Here is a 22,402-nt window from a genome sequence, read left to right as displayed (position 1 = left end):
ATGTGGCGATTTACATTTTTAAGAGGACTGTAAAGTCAAGCTTCCTCATATTCACTTTGATCCCACACAGCTCATCTAACTCGAACTAAAAAAGTGTGCAGTGCAGATGAGGTATGAGCATCAGTCGTTACCGTAACAGACGGCACAGCTCTTGACCCTCCTCAGGTCAGCAGCCGGCTCCTGTGGCCTCCTCAGCACCGTGAAGATGGAGTTTCCTGTGTCGTCAGCCTGAGAGGAGACAGCAGCTACCGTTACCGACCGCTTCGCTCGTTCATGACAAACAGAATTCCTCAACGACTGAGGGAAGACGACAAGCAGCTTAAAGAAAATGATGTTTTATTAAACTTTCCCTCTTCGGTCTTGTATGTGCTTTATAACTGACAGCCATGAGAGAAGGCTTCAGGCACCACAGCTGTTTCTTCCTGTTGTACACTAACTTCTGGCTACACACTGTAAACATAACTGGAGCCGCACAGGGAGACTAAGTGCACAATGAGCTGGAATGACTTTGTGCTTGCAGGCCAAACAGGCTGGGAAAAAGGCCCTCACATCATGTGCTGAGAAGGTCCCAGATGTATTGGCTCAAGTGAGAGCAAAGAGTTTAAAAGGGAGATGATGAAACCGTGGAACCCTCCAGAAGTCATCACACTGTAAGGTCTAAAAAGGAAACGGGGACACCCTGACTGTAGCATCAAGAGCCAAATGTTTTTTAATCCAAGGCAAACACTCCGATAATCTCAGGGCGCCGTTGCTGTAACAGTGCTTACTGATTTATGAAGTCCCATCTTCATCCAAACCAGATATTACGATATCGACTCCACACTCCTGTATGTTCACACTGAGAGGCATGGTAGGTTTTGTGGACAGATAGGGTGGCACACTCGCTGCATTATTGCATCACTTCCTGCTCCTGGTGCACCACATCAGTGGTGCTTGTTCAGTTGTCTAAAGAGCAGCAACATCAGCAGTAACTGTCTGAGAAGCTGGCTCTCTTCTGCTCACTTTGTCGGTTGTCCAATTATTCCTTTGCCTCCTTTAGCACCTGGTCGCCTGGTTGTAGCTCTGGAGGCCTGGCTCCCCACAGAGCCAGCCAGGCCCTGTGGTGCTTTGCAAAGGTACTGTTGGCCTGGTTGACTGTGTCCAAAGTGGGAAATCAGGCCAGTTTGGTGACTACGAGGAGGAAGTGTAGCCTCAAACAGAAACCTTCAGTACGTTTCCCTGTGTACAGACTCCCTGGACTGCTTCCTGTGTGGTGAGTGTCGGAGAGAGAGGCTGGTCGCGTGTGTGGATTGCCTGAAGAGGAATGAGCACTTTGCCCCTGGATTTCCCTGGAGCCCTGACCCCTCACCTTTTTGTATATACACCCGGTGTGCATCAGAGTCCTGCGTGTGAGTCCTCCACCTCAATCGTAACAGCAGCTCCCATTTCATTTATTAACCTTTTCATCTACGCTAAAAAAAAAGAAAAAAAAAAGAGGCAGCACGGTGGTTAGCACTGTTGCCGCACAGCAAGAAGGTCCTGAGTTCAATTCCACCATCAGGCCGGGGTCTTTCTGTGTGGAGTTTGCATGTTCTCCCCGTGTTTGCGTGGGTTCCCTCCGGGTACTCCGGCTTCCTCCCACCGTCCAAAGACATGCAGCTTGTGGGGATAGGTTGATTTGACAATCCAAATTGCCACTAGGTGTGAATGTGAGTGTGAATGGTTGTCTGTTCCTGTGTGTTGGCCCTGCGACAGACTGGCGACCTGTCCAGGGTGTACCCCGCCTCTCGCCCTATGACAGCTGGGATAGGCTCCAGCGCCCCCCGCGACCCTGAAAAGGATAAGCGGAAGCGAATGGATGGATGGATGGATCTACGCTAGTCCATGCTGGTATCAACATACTGAGTTATCCTGACCCACTGAGTCACAGCCAGACTCCTCATCGCACAGGCCGAGGAGGAGGAGTGGCAGCACTTCAGCTTATTAACCAACCAAAGACACAGTTTGAATTCATTTAAAAAACTGTTAATAAGCAGTTCTCATTTGTTATAACAAACAAGACATAATATTTGGTTACAGATTATTACTTCAGTACTTCAGACTAAAGAAGAAACTGATAGTTGGGGTGACCCTGAATCCTTGTCGGTTGTATAAAATAATGTCCAGCTTATGAGTTTTCTGATCAAAGCTGTGTGTTTGAGCTACCCCAGGGAGTCACGCACTTCACATTCCAGGCTCTATTCTTTCTACAGAATCCAGAGTCAAGATAAAATGATTAGCAAGACACCAGAACACTTTTCTTAAAGGTAACGCAGTTTGCTACTTGATTGTTCCTGGGAAAAAGTAATTTGCTTCACTACCTGTTACATTAAAAAAAGCTGTCTCACAACCACAGTTTAGTAACATGAACCTCAGGCTGCACCAAAGCAAATCCCTAACGAGGACTCACATCTCTGAGATCTTTCTCTTAGCAGAACACGAAGCAAAGACTGATTCTACTTTAGAAACGTGAGCAGGTAGACAGGGAGGCTGCAGCCCGACTGCTGTTTGTTACCTGTGGAAGGTAAAGTCTGTCTGGGCAGCATCAGCAACAGGTTTCCTACAAAAGCTGTTTTTGGTTCCCATCCCCAGATGGTCTCAGTCAGGTTTTAAGTCAGACTAAATGAAAGATGATTTTGTGCATGATGGTGCAGTTTAAAGTGTTCAGGTTAATTCATCAACATCGTTTTTTCCAACAACAGAAAAACTATGAAACATGTTTGAGAATTCATTTGTAATGTATCGTCTAATTTTAGCATGTTCACCATGGACCTGATGGAGGCTAAATCAAACTCACCTCCATCGCCTGATTAATCGCGGGAACGTTCCTCAGGGAGATGATTGCTGGGACGATGTTCAGAGCCCGGTACTCCATAATGGCAGCAAGAATGTCAGTGTTGTCCTGAGACGCTCCATTGGTGAAAAACACGGCCACCTTCCTCACCATGAACCCAGCTCGCACTCGTTTGAAGATGTTCTGACCCACAAAGCGCATGGCGGCGCCCAGCTGGCGTTTGTTGGACGTCTTCTCTAGGGCGATGTTCTTCACAGCTTCTATCAGCGCAGTCTTGCGATGGTAGTCCTGGAAGTGGATCAGGTACTTGGTGTAGGCGCTGTATCCAACCACAGCCACGCGAGCGCCTTGTGGACAGTTGCTCTCAGCGATGCTCAAGTCCTCCAGCAGGTGGAGGAGGGCGGAGCGCTGCCTCTCGAGGGCCGTCGGAGTCACGTCGTCAGACATGTCCAAGCCGAACACCAGCTCGGTGGGGTAGGCCGGACACTGTGACTCACCTGGAGGAGGTAACGTCAGGAAGAGCTGAAGTGAAACGACCGCGGTGTTGGAAACACGCTCAGGCCGATTAACAGATACTCAAAGACGACTAGTTACAAGTTACAAAGGACTTCTGCTACTCAGTAAAATCCACCAAGCAGTTGGAGACAGTTTCAGATAAAAAGGTGCAAATATGTCCCGATGATCTCAGTCAGTCGGCATCTGTGGACAAAGTCTTTGTGCTGTACTCACCATGTTTGTTCTCACTAAGAGGAGACGTACGTACCGTGTGAACAAGCTGTGTGAAGCAGAAACACATTCACTTATCACAGCGCTCGTACTCTGCAGTTTGCTTCCACAAACGTTCGTTTTAGTTTCCATCCTCTACATAAAAACTCATAAACAAACAGCTGATCATTGTTTTGCAAACGTGTTTAAAGCGATGACACTTACCACAGTTGTCCCTGATTTTGTTGATCAGTTCGCATTCCTGAGACGACAGAAAATGTTCTTTGTAACAACATATTTATTTTAAGCAGGTGAAGCGATTTAAAGGTGGACTTACAGACAGGCCTCTGCTCCCAGGAGGACCTTTCGGGCCCTGGATGGAGGAAAAACAGAGATTATTGTAAGTTTATTTGGGAGGATAATCAAATGTGACTTTTATCTGTGGCTTCCACAGGGTGATGACCCGCTTCCTTTACATGGTGCCGGTTTTACGTTGATGTGGTCCCTCCCTGACAACGGAACAGGATGCAGCGTTACTGCTGGAGTCTGCCAGTCATGGATGGATCTTGTGTGATGTCTGTTCCTATGGACAGTGATCCCAGCAATTTGTGATGCTGTGTCATTACCAGCTTTTTGAACTGAAATCGTCCATCAGTAACCAGGACGTGCTCACAGCCATCTGCCTCCAGCTCAGATACCATCCTGCTCTGTCACAGCAACCCTCTGCATGATCTCGCCAAATACATCCATGAAACCTCTATGAGGTCTTTCTCTTTTCATCCTGCCTGGCAGCTCCATCTTTTAATATGTCCTCTGTCTAATTTAATTTAAAAACTAAATGAGCTTTTTTTTATTGAAAGATTTGCTTAGAAGATAACATCATTCAAAGAATTATTAGACGTGCTAATGAGAGTGAAGGTAGGCAGGTGAAGATGCAGTTTAAACGTACTTTGTGTCCTGGATATCCGTCACCTCCAGGCTCACCTGGCTTTCCTGGCATGCCTGAGTTCCCCTGTATGGGTCACACATAAATCACAGAAGAAGCAAAAAGCCAACGTCTCAGTGACGCGACATCAAAGAAACCTTTCTTACCCCACGACCCCGGTTCCCCTTGGATCCTGGATACCCTTTCGGTCCCTTCGCACCGTCGTCGCCCTGAAGACAAAATGCCGTGTCTCAATCACCACAGAGTCCAACATACTTCTAGCTTACTTTGGCTGAACCACATGGTGGCATCAAAGTTTTAGTGTGTGGAAAATGGAAGGACTCACCGGTAAACCAGGGTAACCAGGAAAACCAGCATCTCCCTGTACAGAGAAAGGAAGAAGCAACGATTTCACGATTAAGACTTTCTAAAATGTTCGGCCACATGTGTAAATCTGTTTTACCCACATCATTGTCCAGCTGAACAGCACCAAAGACATCCCCATGCCTATGCAGATGATACTAAGCTGTATTTTTCCACTAAGCCCCCAAATCTCAACAGCCTCCCAGACCTCAATCACTTCACCACTGCCAGTGAAAAATGGACGAACGTTCCTTTTTCTGAATCCTGGTAAAACTGAGGTTCTTCAGGTTCTTATGAAAACTTGGGAGGGAACATTTTGGATTGTGCCAGCACAGAGCTTGGGTGCGGGTCACCAGTGACACAAACCACGGTGTATCCTGAGAGAACCAGAACATCTTCTCCTCCATCAAACGAATAGCTGAAACTAAAACCATGTGGCGTTCTTCTTACTGCTTTTCATTGTTGATGAAAACAGAATTCATTCAGTTTTTGTTGGTTGATGTCAAATTAAGGTTCAGCTCTACCTTTGAACCTTTCGGTCCTTCAGGTCCAAACCCGTCACGACCATCCAGACCCTGAACACAGAGAAAGTCTTGCATGAGATAACTGCATTGAATTACAGATATACACAAGCTCAGCTCATGTTCGGGATCCTACCGGCATTCCTCTGGGTCCTGGTGGTCCCAGAGCACCCTTCACACCTGGTTCTCCTGGTTGGCCCTTAAATAACAACCATGGACATTTCTCCATCAGAATTTACACCCCCATCCAACAAAACCCTGCCAAAATATCTTTCCATTTATAAATAAAGAGTACATTATTTACAGGCTGAATCCAGTTTTATTCACATTTTAAACGTTTAAACTGCTGCTGTGGTTTATGGCCACGATCCTGGGCCATTTGACCCAGCGTTTTGAGTTTTTATACATTTGGATGTTTATGGTTTATGTTTAAGTTCATCAGGTTATCTAAGTTCATTTCTGTTATACTGAGGTTGCTGTTGTTTATTACAGTCCCCTGGTGTCTTCACCCCGTGTGTTTAAGTCTCCCTCAGCCTTCACGTGTTTCATGTCTGCGTGTCATTATGCTTCCTGTTTTATTTTGAAGAGGTCTGGTGTCCCATGTTCATTGTGTTTAGTTTCACTTCCCCTGTGCCGTCATTGTGTTTCCGCTTCATCACCTCCTGTGTGTATTTAGTGTGTGTTTCCACTCATTCCTCGTCCAATCGTCTGCTTTGTTTCCATGCCTCTAGGTTTATGGATTCATGTCAGGTCTTCAGGTTTCTAGGTCCTTGTTCTAGTGTTTTTATATTTAGCTCACCCAGTTTAGGTTATTGTTAGTTTCTCCTTTGCCTTTTGTTTTTGTGCTGTTTACTAGTGATGTGACGTTCTGTATCGAGGCTTCGAAGCTTGTGTCGAGTAATGGAGGGGGCGTTTCTGCGAAGCGCGTATCGAGGCTTGCTTCATTTATGGGAGGAGCTGAAAATGATGACGTCCGAAGCCTCGCTGCCCGGCTGTACCACGTGACTGGTTCATGAAGTGGTTCGAACTTTGCCGCGAGCTATGACAGCGATATAAAGCCCTCAGACTTCATTCAAAATGTGGGTGTTTGATGGAGAGTTGTGGTTAGTGAGAGTTTGGAGACAGTTTGGAGGTTTATGAGCGTGAGGAGAGAAAGTCAGGAGAGAATGGAGCCAGCTAAGAAGAGGAGGATGTCCTCCCCTGTGTGGGAACATTTTGATCTTATTCCTCCCAACAAGGTATGTAAATTTCTACAGAAGATGTATTGTCATGATACTGATGGTGCAATAAAACTTATGTTAAGCTGTCTGTACTTTTGTACAAGGTGAAGTGTTTGCTATGTGCCAGGGAGCTGGGATATAACAACAACATCCATGCTTAGGCACTACAGAGCTTTGCATGAGAATAAGAGGAACACCGATTGTGGAGCAAGACCAGGTGAGCCATCAAATGCAATGATAATATAGGATGCAGTAATGTTACTAAATGATATAACAATATTATACAGCTGTAATAAGTTACGTGTGTGATATTTATATTTGTGCTTTGTCTTTATTGTCTTTCCTCAGGAGAACAATCTCAAATAGATGAAGACCTGGTTACCATGGTGATTGAGGACTCCCAGCCATTTAGCATTGTGGAGGACAAAGGATTCAAAAGATTTGTTAAATCATTAAATCCCAGCTATGTTCTCCCCACTAAAAAGGTCGTAAAAGCAGTGAAAATTTAGTTTTTACAGAATAAAATGTGAACAGGCAGGACTGAGGCTCAAAGCCTCAGTGTGTAGCTGTCCATACCTCAACGTTACAAAAGCACAACTACTGTCCACACCCCAACCACACCTCACCTCACAGTAAATGATCATTTCCATTTCAAGCATTTCCAAATAATCATTTCCCATACTGCCACTATAAATATACACAGTATACTGCATCACTACAATATACATGTTTTACACACTCCTTTTGTTCTTGACATTTACAGGCTGTGTGCAAAAGGCCACACTCTTCAAATTCATGCCAACTAATATTTTTACGTCCAGTAGGTGTCCTGCTAGAGCAAATGAAGCTTCAAGAAGCTTTGCGCTGGGGTGAACCAATTGGATGAAAAGCTTCAGTGCTTCATGAAGCTTCATCTGCCCATCACTACTGTTTACCAGCCTACAATAAACAGCTCGCTTTCAGCTAATATTAAGTCTGTTTCCACTATTATCTACTCACATTCACACAGTTTGCTTCAACCAGACTGTGACACAAAATCTCATTGGGGCCATTAAAGCTTGTAGTTGGATAGGGGTTGGGTTTTGACTTCTACCCGCTGGCTACATGGGTATTCTGGTTAAAAGCTTTCCTGAATGCAAAGAAAGGAAGCGATGTCACCCACCTTCTGCCCATTAGGGCCAGGACGTCCAGGTAGCCCTGGTTCTCCAACAGATCCATGTTCACCCTGTGGAGGAGCAGAGCTGCCACTGTTCACTCTATTCACATCATGCAAACACTGAACACTCTTTATGTTGCAGCCACTGGAAATACTTCTAAAGTCTTTAAATGTCTAAATGTTTAAATGACCTTTAAAGCAATAATAATAATAAAAAAAGCAATGTTGGTATTTTTCCTCATGCAAAACTCCCTTTAATCAGACACATGCTTCATTAGAAAAACACAATCAGTACATCATAATTGAACTCGTTGGTCAGTGCATGCATACAGCCTAGTTGATGAACGCACCTGATTTCCTGGAAAACCAGGTGTTCCTTTGGGTCCAGGTTCCCCATTGTCCCCAGCAGGGCCCTGCAGGGTCATCACAGTTTGATAACTGGTGATTATTTACACCTCTGCTCTTCCAATCAATGATGACTGATGGATAGTCTGCATAGCTGTACACTAGTAGTCATCTGTAGTGTACGCTGATAATAATATATATGTCACTACACTTTATTTGTATTGCTTCTAAAACAACGAAGTGTTGAAAAATAATAATAAAATTAGGAAATTAAAAGAACAAGAAAAAACAAGGGCGCTAGGATGTCAATCCTGGAAAACATTCCATCAAACAATAATTACAGAGCTATGACAAACACAGCAAATCAGTGCAATCTGATCAGACAGCGTGTGGTTGTCTGCATGCGCCTGCCAGAATCCTTTCTACGGCCAAACTTCATGACGTCATGCATGAAGTACATCCTAGTACAGATGCCGGGAGTCTATGTATATATAACAGGATACTGGAGTCAATTCTCTATCATCTCACACGTCGATTTAATCAGTTTCTGTTTGATGGTTATTCAGCTGTGTGACAACCCGAAGGATGCGGCCTCCGAAGGATGCGGCCTCCGAAGGATGCGGCCTAGGTTTTGGGACACAGCTTATGGAAAGACCAGATGTTTTTCAGTCACCAGGGCCTGAGGCTAAGTAATTCACCTGGAATAATTTTGTGTGTCCCTGACCAAATGGCGTGGAACACCTGCCTTAAGAATTTGGTTGGTGTCATTTAAGCACTGTGTGCCAGGAAGAGGGAGGAGCCAACGCAGGACTCAAAACTCAAAAGAATTAACTAAGGCAGGCAAAACACCAAATACAAAAAAACGTAACTCAGACGTGAAACTAGACAACTGAGAAAGTGAGGAACAAGCAACTAAGAGCAAGGAAAAGGGGGGACACTCGCAGCAATATGGGACGATGCAACAATGGGCAAAGGCAAACGGTGGAAACACACGGGGAATGGGGGAGAGATCAAACATAATGAGGTGGGAGGAAGGAAAACAGATGAATGAAACTCAGAGACAGAACTTATACGAGAGACGTGACAGACTAACCAGGGAGGGAACAAACTAAACCAACAGGAAGTACAAATGATTACACTTGGAAGAACGAGGAAACTAAACAATAGCAAAGAGAACATAAGAAACAGAAACACTGTGTTAGCGTGACAGCAGGACGGCGTCATTCACACATCGTCACAGCCGCTCTCGTCTTAAAGAGCGCAGGATTTCATATGTTGCTTTGAGAAAACAGTCATGGTGTGGATCAGTGCAGTCATGTTTTGGGGAAGTACGATCTGACGTTGGCCACATTTCAGATCAACAGTGAGCTTATTTGTGTCTGTGTGATACCTCCTAATGCTTTAGCTCATCACATGAACGTACGGCGGCCTGAATGTGCAGACGGAGAATATCACTTTCTGTCGACGTGAACACTGCCCATGAGACTGTTATACAACATGTGTTCACAAATACACTCCACTAAATGAGAAACAGCTTTTCTTAAGTTGCTAACTTATACCAAGCAGAGCTGCAACTGCATCCTATCTGGCTTTGTGGTTTGACAGAGAAAAAAGAAATTCATGAATAGTTCCACTGAATTTCTCTGGAAGTCTGTCCATGGGCCAAATCCAGCACAAATCTGCCAAATCCAGCTGAGCGAAAGCCAAAGTGTAACCGGAGTGATGCAAAAACACAGACTAAACTGGCACCTCTCGAGTCCTGTGGGGATTTCTGCCTATTCAACTAAAACAAAACTTCTAAGGAATAATGTGTACAGTTACTGTCAATGATCCTTCAGGAATTTAATGCTAAATTCAACCAGATGCAGCCTGCGGGAGAACATTTACAGCTTACTGCCTCAGCTGTAAACTCTGTTAGCCTGGCTCTGAATCACGGCTCTTGAACAGTTGAGACTTCAATATTTGAAACAGCTTATTAGTTCCAACATATCGAGGGGTCTTACAACGCAGTGGAGATCCCTTTACAGGCCCAGCGACTTGAACATGATGCGTAGTGGTTACATACAGTTGTGGTCAGATGTTCATCACGGGCATGAATTTCAGGTCATTTTGGATTTTTAATGATTTCTTTAAACCTTTTCCAGTGTGCAACGATCGTAGAGAGTGTGCATTAGAGCAGGGCGATATGACCAAAAATATTTATCACGATATACATTTGAAAATTTGCAATAACGATATAACTGACGATATAATTGACACGAGACAAATTGAGATGAGAGATGAGATGAGATAGCCTTTATGTGTCAGTTGCAGGTCTTTTGCCCACAACCGAGATGACAGACCTTGCCGACCGTACCTACAATACACAAACCTCTCCTATCATTTCAATCCCAGCGGGCAGCCTTGTGGGGGTTTGAACAGCCGGTTCCGCTTTCTTTATTCTTTGATAAGTCAGGGCCAAGCCAGCTCCGATCAGCCAGAACCCTGTTATCATGGTTCAGAATAGGTAGATATCTTCAGCACTCAGGCTCACCCAAGCCCAAACTTCTCGTTGAGAAAGGGGTGTCAGTTGCATTTAGGGACCAGTTGATTAAATCCATAATTCCTCTTTTAGGTTTTAGAGAACAGACTGTGAGAGTGTTCCAGGGAAAATACAAAAACAAAACACGAGACTAGACAAGGACACAAGCAGGGAAGATGAGGGAGAGGAGAAAAAGTGCGTCCGCCTCCTCTGAGAGCCAAAGAAGAACTCCTCAACTTTATTAGTGCAAAAAACAAAACAAAAAAACCCCATCAATGTATTTTCACTTAAACAAGCAGCTGTTTTTTATCTGCATTAAAGTTATATAAACATTTAACAGTGCAAATGCAAACTGACAGTTTAACCAAAAGGCATTTCCAGTGGAAACTGGCCGACATATCCTCAGTGTAACCATGTATAATATCCACAACACTTAAAAAGAGGTTATACACACACAATACGGTAATATTATGTTGAAGCACAGCACGTATCACTCCGCGAGGCTCCGCCTACGACAGCCGTAACGCTCCGACAATCCATCAAGCGGTGCGGCTTCGTAGCTTAGCAAAGTCGTACTGAAACATCTGACAGATTTTCGAGCGCCGTGCACATAAAATCGTTTCGAGGTCAGTAAACACAACCAGAGTTCATACATAAGGCACACGGGATTATAAGGGGCTCTGTCGACTTTCAGACAAATCAAAGGATGGATTTTAAGTGCGCCGTATTTTCCAAACAACGCGGTAATAACGACGGCCCGCTAGCATGCTCTACCAAAAATAGTGCTTTGTTGTGTATCTGACGGACGAAAGCTAAACCAGTTCCACACCAGTGAAGCTGCAGCGTTTTACAAACCAGTTCAGGTTCATGGTTTCATTCAACGATCCGCTTTCACTCTTCTCCTTCTGCGTCGCCGCCATGTGCGTATGTAAACAAAGGCACTGCACATGCGCGTTTTACCCATATTCTATCGCCATGTTTCATTTTCTTATCGTTGCCCAACATTACACCAGTGTTATCGTGAACGGTATGATATGGCCCAGCCCTAGCGTGCACCAAATGGATTTTCTCTAATGCACACAGGCTCAAATATAAACAAACATACTAATTTTTGGCTAAATGTCTCAAAGTTCTTCACAGACGCTCTTGGTAGCTGTCGATAAGCTTCTGGCATAATTCTGGCTGCATGTTTGATCACTCTTTTTATCAGAACTGAGGACTTGACCAGAGGGTGTTCCCACTCTGAATGACCGTCAGCGTTCCCACAGCATTCATAGTAAGAGCAGCGATGTGAGAGGAAGGCTGAGTGCGGGGAGGAGGGGTTAAACTACAGCAGAGGCAGTCGCGTCTTTTCTGAGTTAAATATGTTCGGTCTCACAATTAAGGTCAACCTGCCGTGCGTCCAATCACAAAGCAGACCGTCACGACAGAACCGGACTCTCACCTGTGGCCCAGCAGCACCTGGGATACCGGGAGGGCCTCGATTTCCTTTCTCACCAGGTGACCCCTGCAAACAGAGTCAGACGTCTGTGTACAGTCACAGATATACGGTATAATCCTGATACTGCTTCATATCGTCTTCTACCTTCTCACCACTGGGACCTCTTCTTCCATTACGACCCTGCACAAGAAAAAAATGTCACCATCATCATGCTGAAGTCTTTCTGCAGCACAGAGCAGCACCTTCCTACCCGAGTCTCTGTGTGAGGATCACTGCTCTTCATGAAAACAGCTTCTCTTAGAGAGAAACAGAAGAACGATTTTTCTGAGAAATCTCACCGGGTTTCCATCTAGTCCACTGTCACCCCCGTACCCGTCTGGACCAGGACCACCCTGTGGATTAAAAAACATTCTGATAACTGCATCCAGCCATCTGTCCTTCTGCCCGTCCATCCACAGAATTATATACTTTGGTCAAAATATTATAATTATATATTGTGACCATTTGGCCTGGCTTTCCTCAGACCGTACACCAGAGAAGGTCAGGGCTGCATGGTGTCAGTCACTGGTTGGTAATTTCAACATTTTGGTCGTTGTATCCTGAGTGAGCTACTCAGGACCAGCTCATATAGTCTTCACTCATTTGTGATGTACATCAGGTGGGCTTATTGATTTAAAAGTAAAATTAATCACATTTTATTCAGAAACACTTTAAATTAGCAACTGGAACCATAAATCCACCAAAGAGTGTTCAGCGCTCCTTTTGTCATAGACTTCTATCCAATCAGACCAGAGGACTCGCCCCCTGCCGACCAGGTTAGGATGCTTCTGTATTGGCTTCACATTCATGTTCAATCACTGGCCACATATCTGATCAGCCAATCACGTGGCACCAAATGAATGCATATAGGTGTATATGTGGCATGGTTGTTGGTACAGGACGGGTTGGTCTGACTATTCTGCTGATCTGTTGGGACTTTCCACACAATTATTTACAGAGGAAGCTCTGAAAAGACAACATGCAGCGTTAACAGCAGATCTCTGAGAGAAACGACCTCACTGATGTCAGAGGTCAGAGGAAACGTCTCTAAATCCACAACACATTAAACTTGAAGCAGATGTGTACTGCAGCAGAAGACCACACCACGCACTCCTGTCAGCTAAGAACAGAACTGACTGTCTGATCCAATGGCATCCTCTCTTCTGAAAAGAAAGTGACAGGGTGTCACACGCTCGCCCCGCGTCCTCCAGCTCCCTTCCACAGTCCGAAGGCATGCTCGTTAGGTTAACTTGTGATTCTGAAGGTATGAAGTGTGAGTATGAGTGTGAATGACTGTGTGTCTCTGGGACAGACTGGAAACCTATCCTCGGTGAACAACAGGCTCTGCATCCCCTGAAACCCAACAAATACTTTAGTATCAAAAACGCACAGTTCCTCTGATGCCCAGAAGAGGCAGCAGTGAGTCAGTCTCCATAGACACTCGTGTTGGCTGTAGATCAGGAGGTAGATCAGGTCATCTACTAACTGGAGGTTTGGGCAACATACTAACCCGAGCTGCTCCCTGATGCATCGTCAGAGGGTGAATGTTAGAGAGTGAAAAAGTGCTTGTGTGAATGAGGCATGTTGTACGAAGTGCTTTGAGCATTCAAGTGCTAATTTAGAGGCAGTCCATGGTAAATGGTAAATGGCCTGTATTTATATAGCGCTTTACTAGTCCCTAAGGACCCCAAAGCACTTTACACATCCAGTCATCCACCCATTCACACACTGGTGACATTGTAGCCACAGCCACCCTGGGGCGCACTGACAGAGGCGAGGCTGCCGGACACTGGCGCCACCGGGCCCTCTGACCACCACCAGTAGGCAACGGGTGAAGTGTCTTGCCCAAGGACACAACGACCGAGACTGTCCAAGCCGGGGCTCGAACCGGCAACCTTCCAATTACAAGGCGAACTCCCAACTCTTGAGCCACGATCACCCGTCCATATTAAAAACGTTTACAGCCTGATAAGAAAATCAGCTTTAGTCTCTGTAGATAATTTACGGTAAACTAGTGGCATCATGGCGGCTAACGTTCAGCTTTTACATAAAGATGTGGACGTGTCTTACTGGTCTCCCTGGGCTGCCGGGGTCTCCTTTGGGTCCTGGTCTGTTGTTGTCGACACCCGGGGTGCCCTGTCAGACAAAAACAGTGTTCGGTTCTTGAAGTGGAGCTTCCAGCTGTTTCCCAGCTGCGATCAGCTGTCGGGTTTTCCGACAGAAGAAAGAGCCGATATTACAGTTTTAACTAGGGCTGTGCGATATGACCACAATCTCATATCCCGATATCTGACGTTTATCGTCCGATAACGATATAAATCACAAAAATGTAACATTTTCTGTAAAGTCTGTGAATCTCGGGCAGCTCGACTTGCGTGAAGTGTTTCCAGCTGTGCGTTGAGTGTTTTAACCGATGCATGAAACGACACGTTTTAGACATAAGCTGTTACGGCCGCCGTTTTCTTTGTGAGTATTTATTACACGGCGTGCTGCGGGGAAAAGCCTGTTCTAACGTTGGAGTCTAAGCTTTATTTTTTAGCACCTGGCGGCTCTTTTTTGCTTCTCATCTGTAAATAATCTGCTCTTTCACGCGATTCAGTTTATTTTGAAAGGTCTCAACAGGATCTTGAGCTTTATTGTGAAAGGTTTATGTGGAACATAAACAAGCGGATACGCGATGCTGTTACCGTCGTTGTTGCTAACGACAACGCATAAAAACAGGCGCTTGTGCGTCCGTAGTGTGGTTATATTACATATAAGAGTAAGACAGAACTTTAAGAAATGAATATAACCACTGCAGTGATCAAAACCATGAAAAAATGTTGCCGTAAACACTTTATTTTGCGACACCACGAAACAAACGATAGCGTAAAATGAAAGAACGTTTTTATATCGTCATCGATATATATGGTTATATCGAACAGCCCTAGTTTTAACTGACATTAGTGACATTTAAACGTTTAAACACACAAAAACATCCTGAGAAAACATCGACATGCAGAGTTCTGTGATGGGTTTTTATGGCAGCACGACGTTTGTGGATTATTGTTGTAAATAAAGTGTTTTATGAGTGAATGTAGTGTGTGATCACACCAGGCTGGAAAAGCTCTCGATAAATCCCAGCTTATTTGTATTTGTTAGACAGATCAGAAATGAAAGCACCGAAACTCACCGGGTCTCCTCTCAGTCCCTTCTGTCCTTTCAGCCCCTCCTCGCCTCCTGTCCCCGGGATGCCCTAAAGATGATATTTCAGCCTGTCAATCAACCTACCCAGAGGTCAGAGGTCAACAGCTCACAGCTTCATTTTTACGAGCTGAAGTCAAAACACATTTAAAAAAACGAAAACAGAAACAATAACAGTAAAATGGATCAATCGTTTCATTAGGTAACAACGATCAGAGCTGATGCAGCACGAAGCAAAGAAACTTTGAGTGGTTTTTGTTTACTGGGTTTCCCGGAGGTCCTCGTTCTGCTTTCAGTCCACCGAGTCCCGTCTCTCCCTGCAAACAAAACCAGAAGAACGCGTCATCTCTTCTTCTTCCACAGTCACGTGACATAAACCATCATACTCTCCTACCATGATTTGTAAATCACTAGGATAATACAGCATGTGTAAATGTTAATATAAAGAATAATTTTCATATGTAATAATTCATTTATCTAATTTAAACTTATATGTATAATTTAATCCACAGTTGCATTCAAATGATTATATTGAACAGCAGGAGCCAGGTGATGATAAATTCACTGCTCATCAGCAGGTGTCAGCATGTCTGTCACAGCTGTGTTCAGGTGTGTGTTAACACAGCACAAGGAACAAAGGCCTCAGTCAGCAGTGGGACATTGTCCTCAGCCCAGATGTTTGTCAGGCTACATTCTGTTTCACAAAGAGGAGAAAAATCATTACAATATTAGCCTCAGCTAATGTTAGCGGCTAACATTAGCTGATGTTAGCCATTAGCTACATTAGCTAACATTAGCTAATGTTAGCTGATGTTAGTCATTAGCTACATTAGCTAATGTTAGCTGATGTTAGTCATTAGCTACATTAGCTAATGTTAGCTGATGTTAGACATTAGCTACATTAGCTAATGTTAGCTGATGTTAGTCATTAGCTACATTAGCTAACGTTAGCTGAGGCCTCCTTGACTCAAACCAGTGTGTCCACTGGCCTGCAGGTGCCCGACACAGAGTAACGGAGTGCGCGCTGTGCCAGGATTTATACATCAGGGAAACCAAACCCCCCTCTGGCTTCAAGACAGAAGAGCCACCTCATCAGCCCCCCCCCGCAGCTGAAGACAGCTTCAACTGTTTGTGTGTTGAAAAAAAGTAATTTTCTTGTTTTAACAATAGAAATAATTATTAGTTAGATTACTGGTTAGTGAAAAAGTAACAGTGTTAGCAACGCGTCACTGATCAGAAGGCCTCAGTCACAGATGTTCATACCTGCTCTCCATCGATGCCGTTCAGTCCATCCTCCCCGTCGTCCCCCTGCAGCGTTGGAGCACAATCAGCTGTTACGTCTCACTGCTCAATCTATGATAAACTGTCACTTCTCCAATAAATGCAGCAGTGTCAGCAGACCTCGGTCACTCACCTTGTTGCCTGAGAGGCCTCGGTAGCCCTGCAGATACAAACAGCAGATTTAATGGTTAAAGCGCTCATGTTTGACTTTTTCAGCCCGGCTTCACAGGAATCTTTCAGTTATTTGGATTCGATTAAACGTCTGATATATTTAATATTTGTGTGATATATTTATAACAAACTATAAACAAACTTGTCAGGCTGAAGGACATCACGTCTGACACTGTGGTCAGCAGCACAGGAGCACCACAGGGAACTGTGCTGTCCCCTCTTCTCTTCACCCTGTACACCTCTGACTTCTGCTACAACTCTGAATTATGCCACATTCAGAAGTTTGCAGATGACACAGCCATCATGGGGTGTATCTGGGATGATCAGGAAGAGGAGTACAGAAGTCTGGTGAGGAACTTTGTCGCATGGAGTCACACAAACCACCTGCAACTCAACACCTCAAAGACTAAGGAACTGGTTGTGGACTTCGGGAGGTCCAGAGAAGGTCCACTGCCGGTTCAGATAGAGGGGGAGGAGGTGGAGGTGGTCAACACGTACAAGTACCTCGGGCTGTGGGTGGACAACAAACTGGACTGGTCATGCAACACAGAGCACCTGTATAAAAAAGCCCAAAGCCGACTGTACTTCCTCAGGAGGCTGAGGTCTTTTAACATCTGCAGGAAGCTCCTGAGGATGTTTTACCAGTCGGTGGTTGCTGGAGTACTTTTCTATGCTGTGGTGTGCTGGGGGAGCAGCACAGCAAAGAAGGACTCATCCAGGCTGGAGAAACTGATCAGGAAGGCTAGCTCTGTGGTCGGCATGAAGCTGGACACTCTGGTGACAGTGGCAGAGAAAAGGACATTAAAGAAACTGATGGACATTATGGACAATGCTGGGCATCCTCTGCACACGGCCATAAACAACCAGAAGAGTCTGTTCAGTGACAGGTTGCTTCTCCCCAAGACAAGAACTAACAGACTTAAAAACTCCTTTGTCCCACACGCCATCAAACTGTTTAACTCCTCTCTGGAGGGGAGAGGGAGGGGAGACAGGAGGACAAAGGAGGGGGGAACAACTAAGCTGTAGTGCCTCTTCACCTCACTGTACAATACCTTTGTTAAAAGTCAACGGTGCAATAGACTCCATACTTGAAATGTGCAATTCATATCAGAGGACATAGTGGTGGTAGACAAACAGAAGCAGACGGCCGTAGTGATCGATGTAGCGGTTCCCAATGACAGCAATATCAGGAAGAAGGAACACGAGAAGCTGGAGAAATACCAAGGGCTCAGAGAAGAGCTCGAGAGGATGTGGAGGGTGAAGGTAACGGTGGTCCCCGTGGTAATCGGAGCACTAGGTGCGGTGACTCCCAAGCTAGGCGAGTGGCTCCAGCAGATCCCGGGAACAACATCGGAGATCTCTGTCCAGAAGAGCGCAGTCCTGGGAACAGCTAAGATACTGCGCAGGACCCTCAAGCTCCCAGGCCTCTGGTAGAGGACCCAAGCTTGAAGGATAAACCGCCCACAGGGGCGTGCTGGGTGTTTATATATATATATATATATATATATATAATATTCTGTAACTCTGTAACTTCTGTCGGTGCTGTGCTTTTTTGGAAACCGAATTTCCCAGAGGAACCCACCCGAGGGATTAATAAAGTTTTATCTTATCTTATCTCTTGTTTTTCATGATAAGAACAAAAGTTAATGCTAAAAATCAGTCGTCACACAGTCTGACATGAAAAACATCTCCATGAACTCGTCTGTTCGACTGCAGCGTCATTTTCTCCACGTGATGGAGTAATGATCAGACTTCAGCAGTGCTCCTCTCAGAGGTATGACACATCGCGTACCTTCTGTCCTCTGCTTCCAGGACAGCCCCGGATCCCCTGAAGTCCAGGAAGCCCAGGAGGACCGCGCTCGCCCTGCAACACAAAAGCAAAGTCAGCGCACCTGGTTCGAGCTCTCAGTCTGCTTCGTCCTGTAGGTCCATCTTTCAGTTATCAGGTTATATGAATATTATCTCAATAATACATTTGCATTTAAGTAAAATGTAATTGCCAACTGCTTTTAGGTAGCCCCCATAAACAGGAGCAAGCAGCTGGCAATTGTAGGAAAAAAGAACTTTAACAAGAATTTTAAACTTTAACAAGAAGAACACAAACTACAAACTAGAAAATTCAAAATAAATAATTAAAAGCAAAAATTTTTAATGGAAATGAATTCAGGTTTGAAGTTTTTTAATCAGGTTCAAGATCCTTTATTTGTCACATGCATAGTTACACGCAGTGAAACGTGTGCTGACGCGCTGCTCGACTGTGCAAAAGCAGAGAACATTATGTACAAATAACTGAATAAAATAAAACAATCTGGAAATTTTTACATTGAAAATCTGAAAATGTAGATTGTGCGAGTGTCTCATTTACAGCGGAAAGAGCTCGTGGTGGGATGAAGAAGAAGCACTTACACTGACTCCTTCTTCTCCCGGGAAACCCGGATGACCCCGCTCTCCCTCCTCACCCTGTTTATAAAGCAAACAGAACCATCAGAAAGAAAGCAAAGGGCTGGAAAAGCCTTCAGGACACATTTCACAACTAATTAGATTAAGTGGCAGCTGGTCAGTAACGTGATATATTAAAATGATATTTTAGTTATTAGAGTTTATGATATTTGGACAATCGTGTCATGGACACCAGAGCAGCTCCGGCTGCCGTCCACATGAACAGGTTAAAGCTCCATCGTGCAGAGAGGAGCTCGTTTAAAATGGACTGAGGCACAGTGGAAACTGATCTCAGGTCAGACCCATCCATGTGTGGATGGGTCTGTGGGAGAGGGAGCATCCGCCCTGTGGAGCTGGCAGCTGGCACATCTGGACAGGCTCCGTCAGTGCTGAAAGCTATACACAGGTATCAGAGCAGCAGCTGCTCCGTGCAGACGTGTTTTTCATGTTTGAGTGGGATGATGCTAAAGCGCAGAATGCATCTGTTGCATCAGCACGCCTGCAGTCCAGACCTCTGGCCTGCTGCTCAGTTTCATGCAATGATGAATTTTTGCAGTTGAAACGTGAGATATGTTCTCTGTGTTCTATAGTGAAACATTCCTGGTGTAAAGTTGGGGTTTCACACTCACCTTTGCCCCTCGTGGGCCTGGAAGACCACGGGGGCCTTTGTCTCCCCAACATTTGCACATCACTCCGCAGCATTCCCGGGCTGTCACGGTGCTCTGCAGTCAGACGAGGGGGCGAAGGACATACATGAACAATGCACGATCTTTGTGAAGATCTTTAAGAGGCAAACGTCGGTTACTGAACGTTTTGTCTTCAGAGAATCAGGACTCATCAAAATATTACTCGCTATAAACTTTAAGAGGAACGATTATGTCAGCAGGAAAAATGGAAACAGGGAACTGGTCCAATCACAATCCTCCCGTCAGCCGCCTCCTGAATGGCTGATGGGATTATTGTCCCTTTGATTTCTTTGTTGCTTACGTGACTTTTCTTTCAACCTACCCGCATGTTTTGCACTTGGGTCCTCTTATCTCACCTCATGACTCCTTTACTGGTTATTCTGAATAAAATTCACTCACATTTTTTACATTATATGAATAACATGAACGTGGCTCCTTTTTACTCAGACTAAAGATTAAAACTTGCTTTATTTGTCATTTAGAAAAGGTAGAAACGCACTCATGAGCAATGGGACTGACTTACAATCTGTTGGAATATGGTGCTGCCGATGCTCGGCATGCTGATTATGAGCTGATCGGTGTACCCGAATCCGCGGCCAAACTCCACCTTCTGTAGCTGAATGTGGTCAGTGCCCCTGAGAGCCACGGCCAGCAGGGCGCTGACTCCTGCAGACAGGACAACAGACTGGAACGGCGTGGCTTCACAAACACAGTGCACGTACATTTCCACTGGATCTGAATCAAGCAAACTGATTAGGTCTAGAAATATTTAGTAACTTCTCCTCGTAGATTAGATGGATCCAGTCTGATGGTGATCCAAGTGCTTCTTACCCCTCAGCTGTAAAAGGCATTGATGTGAACGCTACAGCTCGAGCTTCAAATTGATATCATAGCTGCTTCTATTAAAATCTTTGATTAGTTTGAATCTCAGTGACCTGAGAGCCACAGTAAGTCTGATGAAGATCTTGCGGATGTAATAACTTGAGAACAAGACGACGTAGGAAATTGATATCTTAGGTGTGTCTCCTCAGAGGCCGAGGGGTTGCACTAGTATTATATTCAGTTCTTTCAGCTCTCTGTCATTCTACACAAACCACTTTTTCCTGGTTGTTTAGGAAAGTTCTTGTGCTTCCGCTTGTTCTGCTCCACGGGACTTCCTCGTAGCCCAGAATTAAAATTAAAGCATGCGTTTTTATGTTTTAGGACACACATGGGACACTAGCCCATACATCTAATGTAATAACTGAAGAATTTGTGTGCTAACATCAGATCAAAGTGCATGGGGATGTCAATTAAGATGAGCAATGAAAAGTAAAGATGACACAATGAGAAAACCAGAAGCAAAGTTGGGAATGAAGTGATCTTAGTAAATGCATGTTTTTACCAGACTCTCGCAGCAGCTTTGATTCCCGCTGTAGGCTCATGACGTTTTCATTGAGTCCATCAGAGAAGATCATCAAGACCTAAACGACAGAGTAAACCACGTCCGACAGTTTAATGTGGATGATGCCTCATGAAGTGGTAATGTTCAGGGCTGAACGATGAAGTCATAGCAGAAGCGCTAAACACTGCAGCTCCTCTAATGTCCACTAGAGGCTCCAGCAGTGAGTCAGTCCCCATATACTCCCGTGTTATAAACAAAGCTCTTTACCATTAGCAGTCTTCATGCTGGGTAACAGTAATTAATGTAATTGAATGTAGTGTCCAGTATTTGGCTACCCAACAGCCACGGCTGCAGTTTATGTGCTAAATTTTAACAAGATGAAAAATAGCACCGTTGCATGTTAACAACACAGGATATCAATTCAGTTACTCGGATAATTTCATGGTGAAAATGAGAACTGAAGGATTCTGAAAGGTCTAAACTAGGGCTGCCAGCGTTAATCTCCTTAAAATGACTTTAACGCCATAACCACATTAAAGCGGCAAATCTCCCTTAGCAAGTTACCGCAGATCACCCCACGGCATCAACGTGTTAGTGCGGTTAGCTCATTAACGTGTTAGCACCGTGCAGCTCACTAGCGCTAGCTCACTAACAGAGATTTGCTGCAGTCATGGTGTTAACATCACTTTAACGAGATTAACGCTGACAGCACTCATCTAAACATGTCTCACCTTGACAGTAGCCTTGGATTTGGTTTTGAACTTCTCCTTGTAGAAATTCAGCAGCTCAGAGTTAAAGTAGGTCGGCTGGGACAACTTCCAGCTCAAGACTTTCTTCAACACGTCTTCACTGAAGTCTGCAAAATTTGTATCATACAAGGCCCTGCCATCACTGTCTACCAAATGGAAGGCGATTTGGGTCTTGACCGGGGACTGGGGGACGCCAGTGCAGCACAAGTTTTCTTCTGTTGAAATATGTGAAATATGATGGACAATCTCTTCCAGGTGTTGGATGTGGTCACTGATCAGCATGTTGTTGGATCCACTCGAGTCAGTAATGTCGAATCCTATTGCAACGTCGATGGTACAATCTGAACATGGGAAGAAAAGCAGGGAAAGGATATTTGTCTTTGACCTTTTATAGCTAAAGACAGTGACATGTGGACAAGAGGGGCTCACTTATCAAACAACAGGATTAAACAATCAAAGGT

At 44.8% G+C, this 22,402-nt stretch overlaps 1 protein-coding gene and 1 long non-coding RNA gene across 2 annotated transcripts in view; one reads left to right on the top strand and one right to left on the bottom strand.

Annotated features, from left to right (window-relative positions):
- Nucleotides 1–22,402, bottom strand: part of LOC146699527 (collagen alpha-6(VI) chain-like) — a 46,784-nt gene that overhangs the window by 6,737 nt on the left and 17,645 nt on the right. Inside the window, exons 9-34 of the mRNA XM_085472498.1 lie at nt 21,924–22,282; nt 21,193–21,271; nt 20,332–20,474; nt 19,752–19,844; nt 19,090–19,143; nt 18,476–18,547; nt 16,646–16,672; nt 16,495–16,539; nt 15,495–15,548; nt 15,221–15,283; nt 14,119–14,184; nt 12,348–12,401; nt 12,154–12,189; nt 12,013–12,075; nt 8,053–8,115; nt 7,709–7,771; nt 5,463–5,525; nt 5,330–5,380; nt 4,789–4,824; nt 4,610–4,672; nt 4,467–4,529; nt 3,855–3,890; nt 3,743–3,779; nt 3,576–3,587; nt 2,816–3,309; nt 132–228 (exon numbers count right to left, since the gene is read on the bottom strand). Coding sequence (XP_085328624.1) covers nt 132–228; nt 2,816–3,309; nt 3,576–3,587; nt 3,743–3,779; nt 3,855–3,890; nt 4,467–4,529; nt 4,610–4,672; nt 4,789–4,824; nt 5,330–5,380; nt 5,463–5,525; nt 7,709–7,771; nt 8,053–8,115; nt 12,013–12,075; nt 12,154–12,189; nt 12,348–12,401; nt 14,119–14,184; nt 15,221–15,283; nt 15,495–15,548; nt 16,495–16,539; nt 16,646–16,672; nt 18,476–18,547; nt 19,090–19,143; nt 19,752–19,844; nt 20,332–20,474; nt 21,193–21,271; nt 21,924–22,282 — 2,286 coding nt within the window. The remainder of the gene's footprint in view (nt 1–131; nt 229–2,815; nt 3,310–3,575; nt 3,588–3,742; nt 3,780–3,854; nt 3,891–4,466; nt 4,530–4,609; nt 4,673–4,788; nt 4,825–5,329; nt 5,381–5,462; nt 5,526–7,708; nt 7,772–8,052; nt 8,116–12,012; nt 12,076–12,153; nt 12,190–12,347; nt 12,402–14,118; nt 14,185–15,220; nt 15,284–15,494; nt 15,549–16,494; nt 16,540–16,645; nt 16,673–18,475; nt 18,548–19,089; nt 19,144–19,751; nt 19,845–20,331; nt 20,475–21,192; nt 21,272–21,923; nt 22,283–22,402) is intronic.
- LOC146699528 (uncharacterized) lies at nt 6,251–7,258 on the top strand. Its single transcript, XR_014922929.1, has 3 exons — nt 6,251–6,564; nt 6,651–6,763; nt 6,895–7,258. It is a non-coding gene; the product is annotated as an uncharacterized LOC146699528 (long non-coding RNA).

The sequence above is a fragment of the Copadichromis virginalis genome, linkage group LG11 (assembly GCF_057382275.1).
Source record: "Copadichromis virginalis isolate Kocher_CV1m ecotype Utaka linkage group LG11, C_Virginalis_male_GT1.1, whole genome shotgun sequence".
NCBI classification, from domain to species: Eukaryota; Metazoa; Chordata; class Actinopteri; order Cichliformes; family Cichlidae; genus Copadichromis; species Copadichromis virginalis.
Note: the sequence above shows the minus strand (reverse complement) of the source record. Positions and strands in the feature narration are given on the sequence as shown.